This window comes from Carassius auratus, chromosome 27, assembly GCF_003368295.1.
Source record: "Carassius auratus strain Wakin chromosome 27, ASM336829v1, whole genome shotgun sequence".
Taxonomy (NCBI): domain Eukaryota; kingdom Metazoa; phylum Chordata; class Actinopteri; order Cypriniformes; family Cyprinidae; genus Carassius; species Carassius auratus.
This window is the reverse complement of record NC_039269.1, coordinates 10,861,053-10,885,410: the sequence shown is the minus strand read 5'-3', so window position 1 is coordinate 10,885,410 and position 24,358 is coordinate 10,861,053. Positions and strand designations below refer to the sequence as shown.

The window sequence follows — 24,358 nt, the reverse complement described above, 5'->3', positions numbered from 1 at the left end:
CTAAAACAGTGGTTCTCAATTGTGCTTGTATAAATAAATTACAAAGCTATCATCCATTAAAATAAATTCAACTTCTGTACTATAATTCTACAAAGAAACCAGATGCCTGAGAAGCTTTACAAAAACTCAAACACACAATTCTTGCTTTAAAAGCCAGTAATCAGATGTGTATAATACCACATGTACCACTGTACCACACTGTAAATAACAGAATGTGGTAACACCTGCTGAATAATTTAGGAGTAGAGAAGGGGAGATATGATAATCGACTGGACCAAATTGCTGTTTTACAACAAAATAAATTGGACATTTCATATTAAAATATTAAAGTATATTATATATTAATATACTTTTGTTTTACATTTAAATAAAAAGTCAAAAATTTTATCATTAGATTTATAAAACCAAAACAACATTATCTGACTCCTCATGTGAACTATTATAATCAGTCAGAAAGGGTAATCAAACTAGAAGCTGTGTCAAATTAATTTCATATTTATTTCAAGAACTGGTGTAGGACTGTTTGCCTTTTATACAGTAGATTATACTAATATCCACAGTGAGAAAAGATTGCATCAAAAGATTTGCCTTTTTTTAAAGTTGATCAATTGATGTGATTACATTAAAAGTATTTCGCATCAGTTAAATTGATATGCACCAACCTTTTTATTTATTCATTTTCTTTCTTTTTTTGCCTTGGTTTGTTGTTACATATGTAAGGTACATATAAAAATTGTGCACATTCATTTTTAATACCCCATATTTTAGAGGTTATATCTGGTGGGGAACAAGATCGGAAGAAATTTTCACAGATGTTTATAAAAATCTTGAGTTTGAGATCCTGCTGAGATTCTACAGTGGGAGAAATCTGAGGAAAATCCTACATTAGTTATATTGCAGAATGAACAGATGTAATACAAGCATAACAAGCAATAATCAAAACTGAAGAGTGTATTTACAGCTATTTTTCTGATTGACGTACACTAGCTAATGCCTGTCAGTGTTGTTTAAAACAGTGGCTCTCAATGGTGCTTGTAAATAACAAAGCTAACAAATCATCCATGAAAATAAATTAAACTTTGAAATTAAACTCTAGATTGTTGTTGTTACAGTGAGTATCTGACAGTGTTATGAGCTCCTCGCTTATATACAATAATAATTGCTCTGAATCTCTCTCTTTTCTCCCAGTAAAATCCCAGTAACTGAGCAGATTGTAAAATACTCAGACCGGCTCGTCTGACATGTGATTGGTTGATTAGATAATTGCATTAATGATATATATATATATGTGTGTGTGTGTGTGTGTGTGTGTGTGTGTGTGTGTGTGATCTACTGATTTACTGAAGAGTTACTGATTATTAAGACAATGAAAGAAATAATAAAAATAAAAATAATCCAAGTGTAAAAAATTTGACACATAAAGAGACAAAGAAATGGCCCATTTATAAGGAAGAGAATGAACACTTCATGTGCTGATTCAACAGAACAAGCCCCTCCCAGCTGCTGAATATACAGTACCATTATATTAAAAACAGACGCATCAAAGACAAGCTGTAACAACTGTGCTCCCCAGTACAGTTATTATAATGACTCACTGGAAAATACATTTTATCATCTTTATAACATTTTTCTGGGTTAAGGATCCTTCTAAACATCTTAATTTGCCATATTATAAAAAGCAGAATATGAATTGATTTTGCTATAAATTCTGTTCCAGGATGTGATTCTCTGGAGAGAGTTGATCAGAATACAACAGTTCAAACTGCTGTTGAAGGCAAATCTGTAACGATTAACTGTAAATATGAAACCAGTGATCCATCCCCATATCTCTTCTGGTACCAACAAAAGATGAACGGAATCCCCAAAAACATGATGACCATAATTGCTACAAATGTTCAAACAGACAAAGAATTTGAGGAGAGATTTAATGCAAATCACGAGAAAACTTCAAAATCAGTTCCTCTGATGATCAAGAATCTGCGTGTGTCTGACTCTGCTGTGTACTACTGTGCTCTGCAGCCCACAGTGACTGAAACACACTCAACACTCACACAAAAACACATGCTGAGTTACATTTTCTGATGGCCGATGATATTTGGTATTTTTCTCTGATAACACTGTGACTAGTTAGATTCACTGTAGTTATTAACCTTTTTTTTTTTTTTTTTTTTTTTTTTTTTATAAAACTAATATTTATAAAATATACAAATTTTACATTGATTTGTACAGGTATTTAGATTTCCCCTATAAGAAGATCATTTATTTATTTTTAAATTCTAAAATGTGTAAAATGTATATAAAAATGTTAATGTATTGTCAGTTTACAATAAATTGTGCAGTGCAGGAGAGGGTGACATGCACATAATTATTCTAAAGAGCTCTTGAGCTCTCTAATTTTCATAAACAATGTTCTCTTTGGTCATGCTTTCTTTTTCTGATGATCATTTGATCACTCCTCACTGTAAAACCATGTACACTTCCATTTGGTAATTTCCTAAACTGAAGCATTTAGATATGTACTCTGCAGCCCACAGTGACTAAAACACACTTGACACTCATGTACAAACACACAACTTCAAAACATCCACAGTTACACAAATGTACAAATATAGTACCCATACAGGTTGTACATATAGCATAATGAAACCATAGTTTTAAAAATGAAAGTTTTTTTTACAACAAAATCACCACCAGGGGGAAGCATCTATTGAATTTTCTTGTATGAGACTGTTCAGTTGCTGAAACTATCAAGAGAAGCTAAGGACAGAGCAGTTGCTATAAGGAGAGACTCACATCAGTTATCTGCCTCTTACTCTCTTCAACTCTGAGCAACAATATGACAAAATGGCTGATTATTACTCTTTTCTTCATAACACATGGTTTTGGTAAGAATATTTTGTTATTTACACTTGAGTTCTTCTTAATATCTTAAGTTCCTTTACGTACAGTAATATCTGACTGTTAATTCATGCCCCATTTTTTCCAGTGTGCTGGGGACAGGACAGTGTTGAGCAGCCTGTAAGAGAAAAGACTTCTGCTGAAGGAGATCAAGTGACTTTATTGTGTAATTATACCATCATGAGTTCTGCAAATGCTTATCTCTTTTGGTACAAACTACTACCAAACAAATCACCAACATTCATTCTGAGTGACTTTTCCATTGGGAAGGGAACTACAGAGCCTGAGTTTCTGGAGAGATTTCATGCAAAACTGGACTCCAAATCAAGAACAGTTCCTCTGACAATCAAGAATCTGCATGTGTCTGACTCTGCTGTGTACTTCTGTGCTCTGCAGCCCACAGTGACTGAAACACACTCAACACTCACACAAAAACTCTCTGACACTGATGAGAAATGCATAACTACTGTATAATGAATCAGTAATAATTAAATAATTGTAAAACAAATATACTGTATTTGTTGAGATTAACAACATTAAATATACAATATTTCAATAGTACAAGTCCTTAATTTTTGTACAACTACTTCTAATAATATAATTTGCTAACCGTAATATTCAAAGCAACAATTATCGATATCGCATTAATTTAGTGTTGACAATATACCAATATTAGTGATAACGGCAATATTTAAAATGAACAGTCCTCTTATGATAACACCACATGTAGATACTCCAGCGCCAGTACCTGGTTGAGCTCCCAGGTGGTAGTATTGTGCCTTAACGCTGACACCTGTCACACAAGAAGAAGACGCATCAGGGAGGCAGGGTTTCATATTTTTTTGAAGCAGCCCTGGGCTCCGCCATTGGCTAGAGCAGTGGTTCCCAAAGTAGGGGTCGCGACCCCACGGTGGGTCGCGGGACCCCGGCGCAGGGGTCGCGAGATGATTTCGATATAGGCTTTATATATTTTTGTTTCAATTAATTTAACTCTTTCGCATCGCACGTACGATCACACCGTGATCACACCGTGTGATCAGTCTAGGCTAGTCCCTGGAGTTTTTTTTTTTTTTTTTTTTTTTTTTATTGCAAGAAAAAAAGTTGTACAAATATACAAAAACACAGGGAAGCGAGATATAAATACACTCCAATTAGAAGCAAACATAAAATAAAATAGACATTCTGGATTTGCATATAAAATTATAGTATTATTGATACATAAAAGTGCAAAAATAAACTTACATTCTTTTGGAAAAGTTGTCATAATACATCAAAAACTTGCTACTCTTTTTGTTCTTTGTAAGTCTAAGAGATGAAACAAGAGAGTCCAATTCCATAAGAAAAAGGGGGAAAGACAAAGGAGACTTAAGCCATTTCTGTTTATGAATGAAAAATTTTGCATTCAATATAAGAAAATTAACAACATATTCAACAGATAATAGCTTTGGATTTTCATAATAAAAGATAACATCTTTGAGGATAAAAGTGTGGGACACATTTGTAAGGTTAGAAATGTAGGTGCTTATGTCACCCCATAATTTGTTGGTAACACCGCAATCAAAAAACAGATGGGCAGCTGTTTCCTCCACAAAACCACAAAATGAGCATGATTCATCAACATTAGAATATTTTGAGATAGACAGATTAACGGGGTAAATTTTATGAAGGATTTTATAATGGATCTCCTTTACCTTATTAGAAATGCAAAATTTACTTGGCAGGAGCCAGGCCTTTCTCCAATTTATATTTGTTAAAAAGGAACCCCAATATAATTTCCCTCTTGGAACAATCTTTCTTTTTGTCTGAAATATTTTGCAGATATGTCTGTTATTGCATTTCCGATCTAAAATACCAATACCCCCCAAACTTAAAGCCGGATGAACACTGTTGCCTTTACTGAATTTAAGGTGACTTGAAATTAACTGAGTTAAACCTACTGGGATGGCTCTCATCAAATTATTATATTCCTTTGGTGGGACTGGAAAATTATGAAGATTCATAAATTGTTCGTAAGTTAGAATATTACCAGACTTGTCAAACACAGATAGAATAGAGTTCAAGTTATTATTAAACCATCTAGGGAAAAAAAGTGATTTATTTCTAACCGTTATGTCAGCATTATTCCAAAGGAAAACTCTATGGGGGGAGAATCCATGGACAAAACACAATTTCCAGGAAAGAAGACATTGATGGTGGAAGTTAGATAAGGAAATAGGTAACTTACCAGGCAGAAAATTACATTTCAGTAAGAAAGATAGGCCACCAAGTTGGTCAAATATCTTATTTGGGATAAAAAACCACATTGACATTGGATTTGCAAGGCATCTTTTCAGCCAGTTTACTTTAAAGGTGTTTACAGTGTCTGCAAAGTCCAAAAAATCAAGGCCACCTTCGCTTCTGGAGTTGGTAAGGACATCTCTTTTTAACTTGTACGGTCTATTTTTCCAGATAAAATCCAAAAATATTTTATTAATTTCCTTTATAGCTTTATCGTTGACAAACAAAGAAAGAGCAGAATATACAAAGTGAGAGAGCCCTTCAACTTTAGATAAAAGAACTCTACCATATAATGTAAGATCTCTCTGAAGCCAGATATTAAAGATCTGTTTCGTTTTTATAATTTTATCAGAAAAATTTAAATGATGTCTACTGATTACATTTCTACTGATATGAATTCCTAAATATTTTACACTTTTTTTAACTAGGATGCCTCCTAAGACTATATCATCCATATCGTGAATTGTCATAATTTCACATTTCGAAGTATTAAGTTTTAGACCTGAAGCACATGAGAATTGTTCAACCAAATCCAGAGCTTTTGATAACTGACATTTGTCCTGCAAAAACAGCGTAGTGTCATCTGCTAGCTGTGATATTTTGAACTCTCTGTCAAAAATTGAGATTCCTTTCAAACTTTCATCTTGTTTAATTCTTAGACAGAGTAACTCTGTGGCTAAAAGAAATAAAAATGGGGAGATTGGACAGCCCTGTCTGACTCCACGATATATATTAAACCTCTTAGAAGTGTCAAAGTTCACAATTACTGAGCTGTTAATGCCTCTATAAAACATGGATACAGTCTCCATAAATGCTTTGCCAAATCCAAATAATTCTAGAGTACGAAAAAGAAATTTGTGTTCTATGGAGTCAAAGGCTTTATGAAAGTCGAGAAAAAGTATGAGACCATCAGAATGTATTAAATCGGAATAATCCAGCAAGTCCAGTACTAATCTTATGTTGTTAGAAATGTGACGGCCTTTCATGAAACCAGATTGAGATTCTGAAATTATATTGTCTAAACCATAACTTAATCTTTTAGCATAGACAGAGGCTAATATTTTATAGTCTAATGTTAACAGAGTAATAGGTCGCCAATTGTCGATTATTAAAGGATCCTTGTCTTGCTTGGGTATAAGAGAGATGACTCCCTGTTTCATAGTAGCCGTCATATCTCCCTGACTGATGCATTCATTATACATATGAAATAATGGTAATTTAATAAACTCCCAAAAATGAAGATAAAATTCTACCGAGAGCCCATCAATCCCAGGGGATCTACCTTTTTTCATTTTATGTAGAGCTTGCTTGATTTCATCAATTGATAAAGGGGAATCACAAATTTGACTATACTCTCGATCAATAACTTTAATATGGTGTTTAATTAAATCAATAAATTTCTCAGAAATATTATTGCTGAAATTAGAGGTATAAAGAGTGCTATAAAAGTTTGCAACAAAATCAGATATTACTTTTTGATCTTTAGAAATGACTCCATCAATGTTTAGTGCAGAGAGAGCTTTCCTCTGACCGTTCCTTTTTTCCAGGGCAAAAAAATAACTAGAATTGCTTTCCCCCTCCTCCAACCATTTAGCACGAGACCTTATATATGCCCCTTTAGCCAAATCTAAGTAGGCTTTATCAAGCTCCAAATTTAACTTTTTTATTTCTAAATGTTCTTCTTCTGTAATTTTACTTTTAGTCAATAACTCATTAAGTTTATTAACCAACTCTGAATCAGTTTGACGTTTACTCTTTTTAATTTCTTTACTTCTTTTAACTGCTGTATGTCTGGCTTTATATTTAAAGAACTCCCATGTTTTTTTATAATCCCCATTTAAATCAGTAAATAATTCTTTGATAAGCTTGATGATACTATGATTAAACTGTTGATCTTTTAGCAAGGTATTATTAAGTTTCCAGTAACCCCTGAGTCTCGGATTATCCTGGACGTCACTTATCTTTAAAAAAACTAACTTATGATCAGATAAGGGGGCAATGGTGTGAGAAATATCTTTTAAATAGCTAAGAATAGAAGAAGAAATTAAAAAAAAGTCAATCCTGGATCTAAGAGATAAAGTTTTATTTGACCAGGTAAAATCTTTTGTATAAGGGTTAAAGAACCGCCATGCATCAGTCAGGGAGAGATCTGTGCAAAGAGAAAAAATTAAGTCATTATTTTTTCCACCATCAAGTCTAGGGGGGTATCTGTCCAGACAATCATCTATGCATTCGTTGAAATCTCCACCCAAAATGAAATAAGCATCAATATACTTCCTATTTACTTGCCTAAGTTTATCCACTAAATGAGAGAACATTACTCTGTTGGATGCAGAAGAATTGTGACCATATACACAGCAAGCTATGAAGGTAGCATTATCTCGTTTGATTACGGCAATAACCCATCTGCCTTCTTCAGAACACAAAGTTTCTAAAACGGTCCCTCTAAAACGGTGTAACATAATAGCAGTTCCTGCCGAGTGATTGCTGCCATGACTAAAGAAAATTGAGTTTCCCCATTGATTCCTCCAAAATCTAACATCTGTTTCCCCTGAGTGAATTTCTTGAAGAAATATAAGATCAGCTGCACTTCTTTTACAAAATAAAAAAATGGCTTTTCTTTTTAAACCATCCCGCAAACCTCGAACATTCAACGTTGCAACAGACAAGGATTTGAACTTGTACTCCATAAGAACTACCAAACAATTTAAACAAAACCACAAAAAGTAACTTTCTTTAGCTTAACCCTAAATGTAAAGGGAGAGGTGGTTAATAACCTATGAAATATATTGACTTAGGGTGAAAAACAATTAAAGAATTAAAAAAAAAAATTCAAGACTAATATTAAGGATAACAATTAAGGGGGATCAAAAATAGTAACTTCCATGTTACACACAACTTTATGTATGATTTTATGCAGATACTGTTGTTAAACGTGTTGTGCGTTTTAAAGTGCTGCATGAGAAAAGAAGCCAGTGCAGTCAGCTTAGGTAACATCAGAATAGAAGACTTGCTTCCCGTCAATCAAAGCAAAAGAGCTGCGGAAGCTTGCTCTCTTGCCTTCCTCCCGTGCCTTCTTCACGAGAGGCCACAACTTGTCCCGCGCTGCTCTATCGTCGGGAGACAGAGGCTCCGAAAGACGCAGTTTGTTGTCAGATAGAAATTTGCAGCCTCTGGCAGCACCCCAAATCAAGTCACGGATGCGACGCAGTGCGAAGAGGATTATGATCGATCTGGCCTTACCATCCGCTCGTTTCAGTCACAGACGATGAGCAACATCGACACTGTCATTTAGCTCGTCTCCGATTCCAGGAGCGATCTTCTTTAGTATATTAAGAACCACGCTTCGGACATCCTCGCCATCTTTATCCGCAACACCGTGCAACTTCAGACACCATTTCCAACTGTAACGGCTGCAATCCTGTAGACTTGCTTTCACGGATTTGTTTTCCTTTCTTATAGAGTGGATCTCCGATTCCAGATGATTAAGCGCCTCTTTGTGAATGCCGACATCAACAACAAGCTGTTGCACCGTTGCTGTCAGACTTTGGATTTGTTTCGAGGTTGTTTCGGTGGTAGTTTCGATCGCTGAAATCTTTTGAAAAGTCTTGTCGTGCTTTAAAGCCAGCTCGCGTATTGCGGCCAAGACATCCTCATTACTGATTCCACTAACGTTAGATTCCGCGCGTTTCGATTTTTTGGCAGCTGGCTTCTGAGGAGTATTCGAAAGAGCAGCGACAATAACTTCATTATCAAAGTTTGGACACGAATCAAACCACTGTAACTCCGTGTCTCGCTGTGACTTCAGTCCTGTGCTACTACAGACCGATGCTGAATCCTCAAACTGATCAACCATGGAAGCCATATTGTCAAGACACGCTTGTTTAACTTTCTTCTTTCCTTTTTTTCCCATACAGAAATATGTCAAAATGGAATTATATGACTTTTCCCTCTTATGACCACGTTATCAACAGTCTAAACAGTTGGTTATATCACCACTTCACCTCTATTTCCCTGTAGAACAAACACACAACCACCTACAACGCCGCCATCTTGGCCCCGCTCTCGCTAGTCCCTGGAGTGTACGACCACACCGGTCAGTGCATGACGTGAAATTCAAATGTGCTCTCGCGAGTTGGCTGGCGCTGAGCCAGAGACAAGTGCGCTCAGAGCTGTCATCACAACTTTTCAGTGTTTTCAACCACATAATGTTTATTTTAGGTTTCAGACATATAAGTACTAGAAAAAACAATACATTTAGAGTTTGTAAAATACACACTGATGTCGAAGGAAGAGGCAATAATAATCTTTTTCATTATAATTAGACACATTTTATTCCTATCAGATACACATTGTGTAAGTAACTTTAAAGTTTACTCCATTATTCTCCCAGTTCACCAGCCACTTACTTTTATGTATTTCGGGAGAAGTGGATGAATTCACGTGTTGTAAATCCAACAGATCTGATTCTCTGAACTGCGTCTGCGGCACAAACTAAGATGGCGGCGCCCATCGCGCATACAGCTCAACTAACGCGATCGTTATAAAGGTGTTTAAACAACAAAACACTTCCACTTGCATATATTTGACAATCGGAATATCAGCTATTTCATGCCATATCTAGCAAATTTGTTAATATTTTGAATAAAAAAGGAAAAATGACAAAAGCAGATCATTCATTCAGCTCTGTTGTTGCTGCGGTATGTCACGTGACAAGCAATGACGCGTCACCATGGAAAGCATAAAGTGACACATCTAGCGGATTAGCATGAGAGTGTGTGTGTGTGTGTGTGCGTGTGCGTGCGCGCGCGTGCGCACGGGTGTGAGCACGGGTGTGAGCACGCGTGTGGCAGCTCAGACTTACTCGACTGGTTCCTGATGGCAGAATAATGAACGAGTTCAACCCAACATAGCTGCACAGTTACTTTCCGCGAGAGAACAGGTGGATATCGAGCAGCTCATGCAGAATTGTAACACTGATTTTGCACGCAGAACAATAAAATATAACTTCGTGTGCTTTGAGACTGGGCATAAAATCGATTTGCTGTACATTTCACGCGGGGCAGCAGCGCATTTATCATGGGGTCGCGGGCTAAAAAGTTTGGGAACCCCTGGGCTAGAGGACCCCCACCTGCTGTTAGCATTTCATTGACTCCCATTCATTTTGGCGTCAATTTGACAGCAAATAACTTTACATCTGAGGCGTTTAAAGACTCCATTTGTCCATTAATTATTTCTAAAGAAACACGTAAATGTCTAAAAGGATCCATTACCTTGTATCTTACTTAATGTTCCCGTAGAAGCAATTTTTGTAAAAAATAGACTAAAGATTGCATCATAACCAGTGACTCTCTGTCGCACAGTAGATAAATTACCGTAAGGACAGGGGGAGAAGCTCGCAGGTAATCTTTAACTGTCTATGAGGCTATCAGGGGGTCGTGGAGGCATAAAGTCAAGGGAGATAATTAATCAGAATACTTACCAAAATTTGCTCCCGTTCACGCTCGCCTTCTCTTGAAGATTCGGTGGGTGATTCAGATTTCTCTTGGCACAGCGATTAGAAGACTTACAGGTTGCTCATGTGACATTTACGTCATCAAGCTCAGTTTGAGTCTGCGCAGTACGCCCGACCCCCAGGAAGTGTGTGTTTCTAAATGACTTCATTTTTCTCCGTTGAATCCAATGGGGTCTCTGTGTCCATTTCTTTCACTGTCTATGGCAGCTACTAGAAAACACAACACGGTTACTGAGTCTGCTCACAGAACTAAGTTTAAAATGTTACCCTAAATTCTCCACCATTTATGTTACAAATTAACTCAAAGTGAGATGTGAATAATTAATCATAATGGGTTATTAGTAACTACATTTATCTTCAGGAATTACTTGTAGCATTATAGCATTAATAGTACAATCTGTTACCCTAAATTCTCCACCATTTATGTTACAAATTAACTCAAAGTGAGATGTAAATAATTAATCATAATGGGTTATTAGTAACTACATTTATCTTCAGGAATTACTTGTAGCATTATAGCATTAATAGTACAATCTGTTACCCTAAATTCTCCACCATTTATGTTACAAATTAACTCAAAGTGAGATGTAAATAATTAATCATAATGGGTTATTAGTAACTACATTTATCTTCAGGAATTACTTGTAGCATTATAGCATTAATAGTACAATAAAATGATTTGTTCGTCCGCAGGGCAGACAGTGTTGATCGTTTATTGACTCTAAGTAAAATTATTTCTCCGGCCACAAATAGATACATTTGTAACTGATTAATTATAGTCTACATGAATAAAATGTGTGTGTGTGGGTGTGTGGTGAGAATGTGAGTTGGCTGCTCAGTAAGGCTGTCAACGAATATTCTAAATTCGAATATATATTCGAATAGGTTTTAAAAAACGAATTTCGAAGGTGAAAATTAATATTCGAATAAATTTTTTTTTTGGAAAAAACGCCTGCGGTAGTAGAGGCGTGGCTGTCTGCTTTGCGAGTGGGGGTTCAGGGACAGGTCACAGCCTCACATGAGTCACACTGTCTGGCACAGCATCATGGAAGATGCCAGCAAGTGCAGAGCCATACTCGACCGCTGCAGAGAAAGCAAGGTAAAATTGTTACCCCCGAGATAAAGTTGTATGCAAGCTATTCAGAATACAGTTAGCATTAGCATACCATGAGGTCACATCTCAGAAATGTGCACCCAAATGAGCATGGCATAATGTGTGGAATTCCAGCTAAACAGTCACGTCTTGACACTTAACGTTACTTTGCATCGCCCGCCACAAGCGCTTTGTCTGCAACACGACAAAAGGCCATAACGGATACATTAATTTCGTTCATTTGTAGGGACATGACCCATCAGTGTCGTGGATGGGGCAGGCTTCAGGGAGTTCTGTCAAGCAATGGATCCGAGGTTTGATTATTTATCGTTTCGTCTCAAGGAAAAGTTCCATGTTTATCACAGCACAGCTCGCTCAGTTCTATATGCTGTAAAGCTTCAATTCATATTAATAATATTTGTTTCAATCAATGAATGAAGCCTGCTATATTTGGGAAAGAATTCGCAACCTTAAATCGCTTGCACAAAACTCTTGATCAGCACTGAAAAATGTGTTTGTTTATTTAAACCGTTATGCGCTGAGAACGTGAGGGTGAGAGAGCGTGAGGTCTGCAGTCTTGGCCATTAATTGATTCCCTTGTTTTTGTGTAGGTAATACATTGTCAAATATGTTTAAACTTAAATAGACTCCCTTTACAAGTAGTTATGTATCTTTGTATTATTTTGTCCTGTTATTGACGTAATGCGCGTCACTGACAACATGCGCCACCAGATGTTCGTATAGTTCGAATATTCGTGTTTTTTTAAAGGGAATATTCGAATGTCATTTTTGAGCAATTTTGACAGCCCTACTGCTCAGCCAGGACCCTTTGGTGTCTGGGATCGAGGGCTCTCTAGTTATCTCGGAATGTGTTTGAAGTTGGAAAATGGGGATAAACATTGCCATTAAGCACTCATATAAATGTATACCATGGGACCAGATGTCAAACGGCTAAAGGAATCCCTACAACATAAAGCTCAAACGATCGTACATGATCCTAAGCAGATGCTACAAGCCAGAGTTTTGTAACCTCCGTTAAAAAAATGTTTGAGCTGCTTATATGATACAAACAGCAATAATATTAACCTTCACTGGTACAGACAGTATAATAACCAAGAACCTGAGTATTTATCGTATGAAGGTGCTTGATCATACAGCGGAGCTATTGATATGCAAGATCATAGGATTCAGTCGACAACATCTCAAACATCCACTAAAATCATTATTAAGACTGTAACTCTGTCGGATTCAGCTCTCTATTACTGTGCTCTAAGAGTAAGGGCCCAGTAATACAAAGTGCATGAAAGGCAAAAAACAAAACTCAAACACACAATGCTTGCTTTAAAAGTAAGTAAGCAGATGATTACTGCATAATACATGCACCACTGAGACTGTAAATAACAATGTGGGAACACCTGCTGAACAATTTAGGAGCACAAGAAGAGAGTAGAGAATTGGTTATAATAATGAACAAATAAAACAACCAAAGGCACCCATTTGCCTCTTGTAGATTATTCTAAGATCCACAGTTCAAGATTGGGAAAGAAAAAGGTCACTGTGGTTAAGTTGATATGCATTGTTCCCTGTTATATTTACATTATGAAAAGAAGAGATGGGATTGGCTATGATGTCAATGACCACACCCATACTGTTCATAAACTGCAGAGCTCCTCCCCACTGGAGTCATTCATCTATGCATTGATTAATTTATTTCATGTATCAAATGTTCACAAGTTTGAATGTATGAACCTCTAAAATGATGTGCTGCGATCAAAACCAGTTAAAACTTTTAAAACGTGGATTCAACATGGAGGTGTGTCTGCTAGTGATTCTTATAATTTCAGGTGAACATAATTCATGCTTTAACTATCAAATGTTGATTGTGAAAAGAATGACAGATTGATTCATGATATGAGCTGATGGTGTAATGTGCAACTGAAATTCCATTCCAGGTGTGTTTGCTGACAGCATTAAACCAAATGACAAGGATACTAATATGATCAAGACAGAAGGAGAGTCTGTGACACTGAGCTGCACATATGATACAAGCAGCAATTATGTTTATCTGTACTGGTACAGACAGTATCTTAATAAAGAACCTGAGTTTTTACTGTGGAAAGGTGCTCGATCATACATCGAAAGAAAGAATATACCAGACTCTCGTTTTCAGTCGACTACATCCCAAACATCCACTGAAATAACGATTAAGACTACAACTCTGTCAGATTCAGCTCTCTATTACTGTGCTCTGAGAGTAGCAGCCCAGTGATACAAAATGCCTTGGTGGCTTTACAAAAACTCAAACACACAATTATTGCTTTAAAAGGCAGTAATCAGATGTCTATAATACCACATGTACCACTGTGCCACACTGTAAATAACAGAATGTGGTAACACCTGCTGAATAATTTAGGAGTAGAGAAGGGGAGATATGATAAAGGGGAATGACAATAGAAGCTGTGTCAGATGAATTCATAAGAATTGCAAGAACTATGATGAATTAATGATGGTGTAGGACAACTGTTGGGCTTATGTACAGTAGATTATTCTTATGTCCACAGTGAGAAAAGATTGCATCTAAAGAGCTGCCTATGTATAAAATTGATAAATATTAATGGTATTACATTTAAAGTATTTCACATTAGGTAAATTGATGTGCACCAATCTTATTCTAATCCTACTTTATCCATAAATCCTACTTCTAAATTCTACCTATCCATAAAAGTCCTAATTTAGCCATATGCTTAGCAAAAAGTACAGATGTAATATAAGTATAACAAGCAAAAATAAAAAATCAACAGTATTTCACAGCAATTTTTCTTATTGAGATACACTAGCTAAATGCTTGTCAGTGTTGTCTAAAACAGTGGCTCGCAATGGTGCTTGTATAAATAAATTACAAAGCTAACAAATCATCCATTAAAATAAATTAAACTTCTGTACTGTAATACTACAAAGAATCCATGAGAGGGAGATATATACTTTAGAGTGTAGACTGATGTTGTTACAGTGAGTATCTGACAGAGTTATGAACTCCTCCCTTGCTTATATACAATAATAATTGCTCTGAATCTCTCTCTTTTCTCAGTCACTTTGCTCTCACTGATTGGTTTGTCTGTTTATGTGGTACCAATTTATCACCCTGAAGAACAAACAATGAAACTATGGATGGAGACATTAATAATATTGGGATTAGTTGTTCTTGGTATGTTTGGTATATTACTCTTGAATGTTTGGTTTTATTTCTATAATGCTGTGTGTCACAGAATTACTCTTGTGTGTTAACAGGATGCCAGTCAGATGACACAGTTGATCAGCCACTTAAACATGTTACTAAATTTGAGGGAGAATCAGTAACACTGGACTGCAAATATACTACAACCTCACCATCACAAGAGCTTTTCTGGTACATACAGAGAAGAGAAGAATCTCCTAAACTTGTGTTACAGAGGAATTCATACGGAGGAGGAAGTAATGGAACAGAGTTCCAGGAGAGATTTTACTCTGAGGTGAAACCAACAAAATCAGTTCCACTGATGATCCAGAGACTGTGTGTGTCTGACTCTGCTGTGTACTACTGTGCTTTGAGGCCCACAATGTTAACAAGATGCATCTCTCTCATACAAAATCAACATACAAACCTAAACACGGGAGAGAGGGGAATGAAACGGCTGAGATGTAACAGTTTAATTTATAAATGAGCTACAAGAGTAAAATAATCACTAAGAGGTCCAAAACCAACTTTAATCCAAGAAAATAAAATATGATGTCTGGTTAATAATAGTTTTAATTGAGATCATGTTAATGAATGGTAAGTGACAAAACTGGTATCATCACTCTCATTTTCTCATGTTCAGTTTGATATACCCCCCCCCCCCCCCCCCAAAAAAAATAAAATAAAAAATAAAAATAAAAAACAGACAAAACAACAACAACAAAAACTTTTATGCCTGTTTAGGGTATATTTCCTGACAACATCTGAACAAAAGAAATGAAGCTGTAATCAGTAGAGTCTGTGACTTGTGTATACATAAAGAGAAAAAGGAAAAGTAATGGCCCATTTAAAAAAAAAAAAAAAAAAAAAAAAAGATTAACACTTCATGTGCTGATTCAACAGAACAAGCTCCTCCCAGCCACTGAATATACAGTACCATTATATTAAAAACAGAGACAAGCTGTAACAACTGTACTCTCCAGTACAGTTATTATAATGACTCACTGGAAAATACATTTTATCATCTTTATAACATTTTTCTGGGGTAAGGATCCTTCTAAACATCTTAATTTGCCATATTATAACATGCAGAATATGAATTGATTTTGCTTTAAATTCTGTTCTAGGATGTGATTCTCTGGAGAGAGTTGATCAGAATTCAAGTGTTCAAACTGCTGTTGAAGGCATATCTGTAACAATAAATTGTAACTATGAAACCAGTTATCCCTCCCCATATCTCTTCTGGTACCAACAAAAGATGAACGGAATCCCCAAAAACATGATGACTATAATTGCTACAAACATCCAAAAAGACAAAGAATTTGAGGAGAGATTTAATGCGAATCATGACCAAATTTCAAAATCAGTTCCTCTGACGATCAAGAATCTACATGTGTCTGACTCTGCTGTGTACTACTGTGCTCTGAGGCCCACAGTGACTGAAACACACTCAACACTCAGACAAAAACACATGCTGAGTTACATCTTCTGATGGACGATAATATTTGCTATATTTCTGTGTTAACACTGTGACTAGTTAATTTCACTGTAGTTATTAACCTAAAAAATTAAAAAGTGGTACAATTTATATAAAATTTTAAATGAACACGTAAAAAATTTATTGTCAGTTTACAATAAATTGTGCAGTGCAGGAGAGGGTGACATGCACATAATTATTCTGGAGAGCTCTTGAGCTCTCTAATTTTCATAAACAATGTTCTCTTTGGTTATGCTTTCTTTTTCTGATGATCATTTGATCACTCCTCACTGTAAAACCATGTACACTTGCATTTGGTAATTTCCTAAACTGAAGCATTTAGATGTACTCTGCAGCCCACAGTGACTAAAACACACTTGACACTCATGTGCAAACACACAACTTCAAAACATCCACAATTACACAAATGTACAAATATAGTACCCATACACGTTGTACACATAGCATAATGAAACCTAAGTTTTAAAAATTAAAGTTTTAGTTTATTTAGTACAACAAAATCACCACCAGGGGGAAGCATCTATTGAATTTTCTTGTATGAGACTGTTCAGTTACTGAAACTATCAAGAAAAGCTAAGGACAGAGCAGTTGCTATAAGGAGAGACTCACATCAGTTGTCTGCCTCTTACTCTCTTCAACTCTGAGCAACAATATGACAAAATGGCTCATTATTACTCTTTTCTTCATAACACATGGTTTTGGTAAGAATATTTTGTTATTTACACTTGAATTCTTCTTAATATATTGAGTTCCTTTACGTACAGTAATATCTGACTGTTAATTCATGCCCCATCTTTTCCAGTGTGCTGGGGACAGGACAGTGTTGAGCAGCCTGTAAGAGAAAAGACTTCTGCTGAAGGAGAACAAGTGACTTTATTGTGTAATTATACCATCACGAGTTCTGCAAATGCTTATCTCTTCTGGTACAAACTACTACCAAACAAATCACCAAAATTCATTCTGAGTGACTTTACCATTGGGAAGGGAACTACAGAGCCTGAGTTTCTGGAGAGATTTCATGCAAAACTGGACTCCAAATCAAGAACAGTTCCACTGACAATCAAGAATCTACATGTGTCTGACTCTGCTGTGTACTACTGTGCTCTGCAGCCCACAGTGACTGAAACACACTCAACACTCACACAAAAACTCTCTGACACTGATGAGAAATGCATAACTACTGTATAATAACTCATTAATAATTAAATAATTATTAAATAAATATACTGTATTAACAACATTAAATATTTCAATAGTACAAGCCCTTAATTTTTGTACAGCCTCTTCTAATAATATAATTTGCTTTGTCTTATAGAATTAGTTTAGTTAATCAAACTGAACATGAATCAGTGAATCGATGTATGTGAAGAAGCTGATGAAAACCAACATCTGAACATTGAAAATCACTAAAATGCACCCAGAATTCTTCGGGAGGAGGAGACAGTCACACTGTATGTGCAGTCTTGCATATGTGATAGTGATACAACAACTTTATCAGAGAGAGGCTGAAACAAGTCTACTGTAATTTTAAACAACTACATTTTATCTTAAGTAATGTTCTAACATTTATTGTGATGGCAAACTGACAAATGATTGCAGTCTTCTTTATCACATATTTCTGGGGTAAGAAATTATGTAGTTAAAAACCTGTTTTAATACTAGCATGAACAAAATTTGATTGTAATCAGTTTTGTTTTGCATTACATTACAGGATGTGATTCTCTGGACAGTGTTGAACAAAATACAACAGTTCAAACTGCTGTTGAAGGAGCAGCTGTAACAATCAGCTGTCAATATGAAACCACTGATATATCACCAAATTTCTACTGGTACCAGCAAAAAGTAAATGGAGCTCCAAAAGTAATGCTCAGCAAATTTGGCTTTCTCAAGGAAAGATTTAGTGGTGATCTCAACACAATTTCTAAATCATTTCCACTCACAATCCAGGATGTGCGTGTGTCTGACTCTGCTGTGTACTACTGTGCTCTGCAGCCCACATTGACTGAAACACACTCAACACTCACACACACAAAATTCTGAGTAGTGTTGTTATACCTCTGATGTGAATACTTCCACAAATATGAAGCCTGTTTCATCCTAAATAAAAAATATGTTTTTTTATTGCATAAAACACAAACAGAATTCCCACACAATTATCACATAATATGCACATAAAATATGCTTTTAACTTTATAAAACAACATACAGCACATGCAAATGTAAATTGGCAAAATGAAATTCCTTTAATTCATATCCAGCAGTGACTGCACTGAACCCTAAAAAAAAAAGAAAAAACTAATTGCCCCACAGGCATAAAAATTCTAATATTTATAATAATAATGATAATTGGTTGTGATGTCACTGGTCACACCCACACCACTCATAGACAGCAGAGCTCCTACCCACTGCAGTCATTTATCTGTTCATACATTTTTATCATTTATTAAATGTAGTTTATAGGCACATGTACGAACCTCAAAAAACATACAAAGCCAACCTTAAAACTATTATCAAAATCGGTTTAAACTGAAGTTTTAAAATGGAGAGATGTCTACTAGTGATGGTTGCAATATTTTCAGGTGGATATAATTTATTTTAACATCACATGGTAATTTAACAATATCTTGCTGACAGTTTAATGATGTCTCAAATTTTATTGCAGGTGCATTTGCTGACAGCCTTAGTCCAGTTAACAATGATATGATCAAAAGAGAAGGAGAGTCTGTGACAATGAGCTGCTCATATGAACAATATTTATCTTTACTGGTACAGACAGTATCTAAACCGAGAACCAGAATATTTACTGTATGAAGGTGCTCGATCAAACAGTGGAGATAATGATACACCAGATGACCATTGGTTTCAGTCGACTGCATCTCAATCATCCACTGAACTCACTATTATTAGTGTAACTCTTTTAGATTCAGCTCTCTATTACTGTGCTTTAAGAGTAGCAGCCCAGTGATACAAAATGCCTGAGAAGATTTACACAAACTCACACACACTGTTATTACTTTGAACTACAGAAATCAAATGAGTATCAAACCACAGAAATAAATATCTTTTGTTAACCATAAACTATAAATTAAATGATATGGTAACACCTGTGAACAATTAATAGTGGTTTATGAACATAGTTGGGATTATCTGCTGTTATGAATACATATGCAAGTATGTATAAATGTGAGAAATGGCTATGGAACATTTTGCAAGCAATACACAAAAGAAACCTGGAGAGGGTGATATTCACTTTATATTTACATTGTAAACTATGTTTATCTGATTGTGCACTTTAACTCCTCCTCATTATCACGAACAACACAGAGGCTTTGAATAACAGACTCACAGTTTCAGGTCTGAATCAAACTGCTTGGATATTACTCTATCAAACAATGAAACTCTGGTTGGAAGTGTTGATTCTTGCACTATTTATTGCTGGTATGTTGCTGGTTAATTTTTTTAGATCATTTATTTTATACTCATTTAATTTAATTTGTTTCTATTTATTTATAGTACCATTTGAAACATGAATATCATATCTTTTCAGAATGTAGAACAGAGGATACAGTTGATCAGTCAAATAAAGACGTAACTGAAGCTGAAGGAGGATCAGTCACATTACAATGCCAATATACTGCAACTACAACAACAACACCAGAACTCTTCTGGTACATCCAGAGAGCTAATGACATTCCTAAATACATGCTGAGGAAAAACAAATACAATGGAGATCAGGACACTGAGTTCCAGGAGAGATTTCACTCTGAAGTGTTGTCAGATTCAGTTCCTTTAACAATCCAGGATGTGCGTGTGTCTGACTCTGCTGTGTACTACTGTGCTCTGCAGCCCACAGTGACTGAAACACACTCAACACTCACACAAGAACCTTAATCAGGGCAGATCTCCATTTTGTGAAACAATCATAAATCGGTCATAATTTTTCTTCATTCATTGTCACACATGCATATATATAAAAGCTTATTATTATTATTATTATTATTATTATTATTACTTAATCTATATTTTCAGTTAACCAATATAATGAATTTTAAAACTGAATAAATGTTCAATGACAGTCAAGCTTGCTGTGGGTTGGCAGAAAATGAGGCAGGTCTTGATATCACAATCCACACCCACATTATTAATATAAAGCATATCAGTTTTTCTGTGCATTCATTAATATAAGATTTATGTACACTTAAAAGTAATTATGGTAGGCTATAAATTATCATTCAAAACAACATAGAAGGACTGTCCACTTTAAAAAAAAACCATTTATATCTGAACAATCAATATGGAAAGATATTTTTTGATCCTCATAATCACATCATGTAAAACTCACTTTAGCAGTTTTTAGTTCAAGTAAGATCATAGATTTCAGTCGACTACATCCCAAACATTCACTTAAAATAATTATTAAGACTGTAACTCTGTCGGATTCAGCTCTCTATTACTGTGCTCTAAGAGTAAGGGCCCAGTAAGTGCCTGAGAGGCTTTACAAAAACTTTCACACACAATTCTTGATTTAAAAGTGAGTAATCAGATGTTTACTGTATAATACATTTACCACTGAGACTGTAAATAACAGAATGTTGGAACACCTGCTGAACAATTTAGGAGCACATGAAGAGAACAGAGAAATGGTTATATAGTAAAAGTACTATATGCTTAGAATTATCTATTAAATGTCTTGCAAATTCAAGTTTACAGATCAAAAAAAAAATTGCTATCTGACTTATGTTAAGTACAGAAAATCATAAGTTGTGTCAAAGAATAAATATGAATTCTAAAGGAAAGAATAATCATAATTTAATAAAAATTTTAAGACGACTATTTGCCTCTTGTAGATTATTCTAAGATCCACAGTGAAAAAAGTCAGTGTGGTTAAGTTAATATGCATTGTTCCCTGTTATATTTACATTATGAAAAGAAGAGATGGGATTGGCTATGATGTCAGTGACCACACCCATACTGTTCATAAACTGCAGAGCTCCTCCCCACTGCAGTCATTCATCTATGCATCGATTAATTTATTTCATGTATCAAATGTTCACAAGTTTGAATGTATGAAGCTCTAAAATTATGTGCTGTGATTTAAAAAAAACATATACATTTTTAAACCGTGGTTTCAACATGGAGGTGTGTCTGCTAGTGATTCTCTTAATTTCAGGTGAATATAATTTATGCTTTAATTATCAAATGTTGCTTTTGAAAAGAATGACAGATTGATTCATGATATGAGCTGATGGTTTAATGTGCAACTGCAATTTCATTCCAGGTGTGTTTGCTGACAGCATTAAACCAAATGACAAGGATACTAATATGATCAAGACAGAAGGAGAGTCTGTGACACTGAGCTGCACATATGATACATTTAGCAGTTATGTTTATATTTACTGGTACAGACAGTATCTTAATAAAGAACCTGAGTTTTTACTGTGGAAAGGTGCTCGATCATACAGCAACTCTTATATACCAGACCCTCATTTTCAGTCGGCTACATCCCAAACATCCACTGAACTCACAATTACCAGTGTAACTCTGTCAGATTCAGCTCTCTATTACTGTGCTCTGAGAGCAGCAGCCCAGTGATACAAAATGCCTGAGAGGCTTTACAAAAACTCAAACACACAATTCATGCTTTAAATGCCAATAATCAGATGTATATAATACCACATGTACCACTGATCCTGTAAATAACAGAATGTGGTAACACCTGCTGAACAGTTTAGAAGAAGAGAAGGGGAGATATGATAATGAACCAGATCAAATTGATGTTTTACAGCAAAATAAATTTGACATGTTATAGAATATTTTTTTACTTTTATTTTTGTTTCACATTCAAATAAAAACAGACAAAAAAATCTTATGGGGTAATGAAACTAGATCCATGTGTCAAATGAATTCCGTTAAATTGCAAGAACAATGAAGGTTTAATGATTGTGTAGAACAACTGTTTGGCTTACATACAGTAAATTATTCTAAGATCCATGACCACATAAGAGTCACCTTTTTATACCGTTGATTAGCATTGATTTGCTTACTTTGGAAGTAGTTAACATAGTTAAATCAATATAAACGAATCATCTGTATAATTACATTATGAAATAAAAAGGAATGGAGGATTGGTTGTGATGTCACTGACCACACCCACAGTATTCATAACAGCAAAACATCTCATCCATCCCTATAATTTAAACCATTTATCAAAAGTTTGCATATGTATGAATCCCATAAATAATAAATACCAAAACCTCCTAAAGCTGTGATCAAACAAGCTAAAATGTATTTAAACTGAGGTACTGTATTAACATGATATATGTTATATGATATATGAATTCACTATTACTGGTGTAACTATGTCAGATTCAGCTCTCTTTGATAAAAAAAAAAAAATGCCCACACACACTCTTAGTGGTTTTATTGTTCCTGTGGCTCAGTGGTAGAGCATTGCATTAACAGTGCTAAAGGTTGTGGGTTCAATTCCCAGGTAACACACATACTGGTAAAAATTTTATATCCTGAATGCACTGTAAGTCCCTTTGGAGAAAAGTGTCTGCTAAATGCATAAATGTAAATGTGTGAACAATAGTAATTAAATGCAAATCAAACCACAGTAAATAACAGTATATCAAATATTTATCATACCACTGGCATATCTTTTGTATACCACTGAGACTGTAAATAACAGAATGTGGTAACACCTGCTGAACGATTCTGAGATTAATCTGAGGACTGAGTATATCATCAAAGTAGAAGAATTAATGAACATACTTCAGGTTTGAGACTTCTCTATTTATTTATTTACTTACTTATTTCATATAGACGATAAAGCAAAATTTTTAAAATACCCATTACTTTAGAGTTGATTATATCTAGTGTGGGACCAGATAGGATCTGAAATTTTCAGATATATATATCCATAACATCAACATTACACAGTATTCTGTTGTAATAAACTTCAGGTGGAAATCCTGCTAAGAATCTAGCAGAAAGAACAGATGTAATATAAACATAAACAATAAACATGAACAGTATTACGATAAATTATGTTTTTGATTGATCTACAATAGCTTGTTATGTTACATTTTATTCATTCTTAATCTTAATATCTGTGATTCACAAGCCTTACCAGGACGATTTAGCTACACTGAAAAAAAAGTCTAAGCAGCTTTCACTCAGAAATGTCTTGTTTCAAAAAGAAACAACACAACATTCTAAAATAGAAAAACTGAAAGTGTATTTTCTTCAGCCTAAAAAAAAATCATTAATTGCACAATCCTCAATGCACCTCACCAACATGAAAAGGAATGCACTTCACATCAATAAAAAAATGCCATAATATAATTTATATGACATAATGTTTACTAATACATATCAGATCTTTGTAATATAACAAAAGTACAAATGTAACTATAAACAAATGATAACGATAATAAATCATCCATGAAAATAAATTCAACTTCTGTAATTCTATAAAGAAACCAGGAGAGGGAGATATACATGTTCTTACAGTGAGTGACATATGAGCTCCTCCCTTGCCTAAAAATACAGTAATATTTGCTCTGAATCTCTCTCCTTTCTCAGTCACTTTGCTCTCACTGTTTGTACCACTTTATCATTTTGAAGAACAAACAATGAAACTATGGATGGAGACATTAATAATATTGGGATTAGTTGTTCTTGGTATGTTTGGTATATTACTCTTGAATGTTTGGTTTTATTTCTACATTATAATGCTGTGTGTCACAGAATTACTCTTGTGTGTTAACAGGATGTCAGTCAGATGACACAGTTGATCAGCCACTTAAACATGTTACTAAAAAACTGAGGTGAAACCATTAAAAACAGTTCCACTGATGA

General features: G+C 35.1%; 2 gene segments (V, D, J or C); both read left to right on the top strand.

The window, feature by feature from the left end:
- The first annotated feature begins 11,754 nt into the window (after nt 1-11,754).
- On the top strand, nt 11,755-15,647 carry LOC113046391 (T cell receptor alpha variable 18-like). The segment is given in 3 exon segments: nt 11,755-12,097; nt 14,872-14,988; nt 15,072-15,647. Coding segments are annotated over 3 exon segments (573 nt in total).
- On the top strand, nt 13,494-14,179 carry LOC113046392 (T cell receptor alpha variable 18-like). The segment is given in 2 exon segments: nt 13,494-13,627; nt 13,736-14,179. Coding segments are annotated over 2 exon segments (405 nt in total).
- Nucleotides 15,648-24,358: the final 8,711 nt, after the last annotated feature.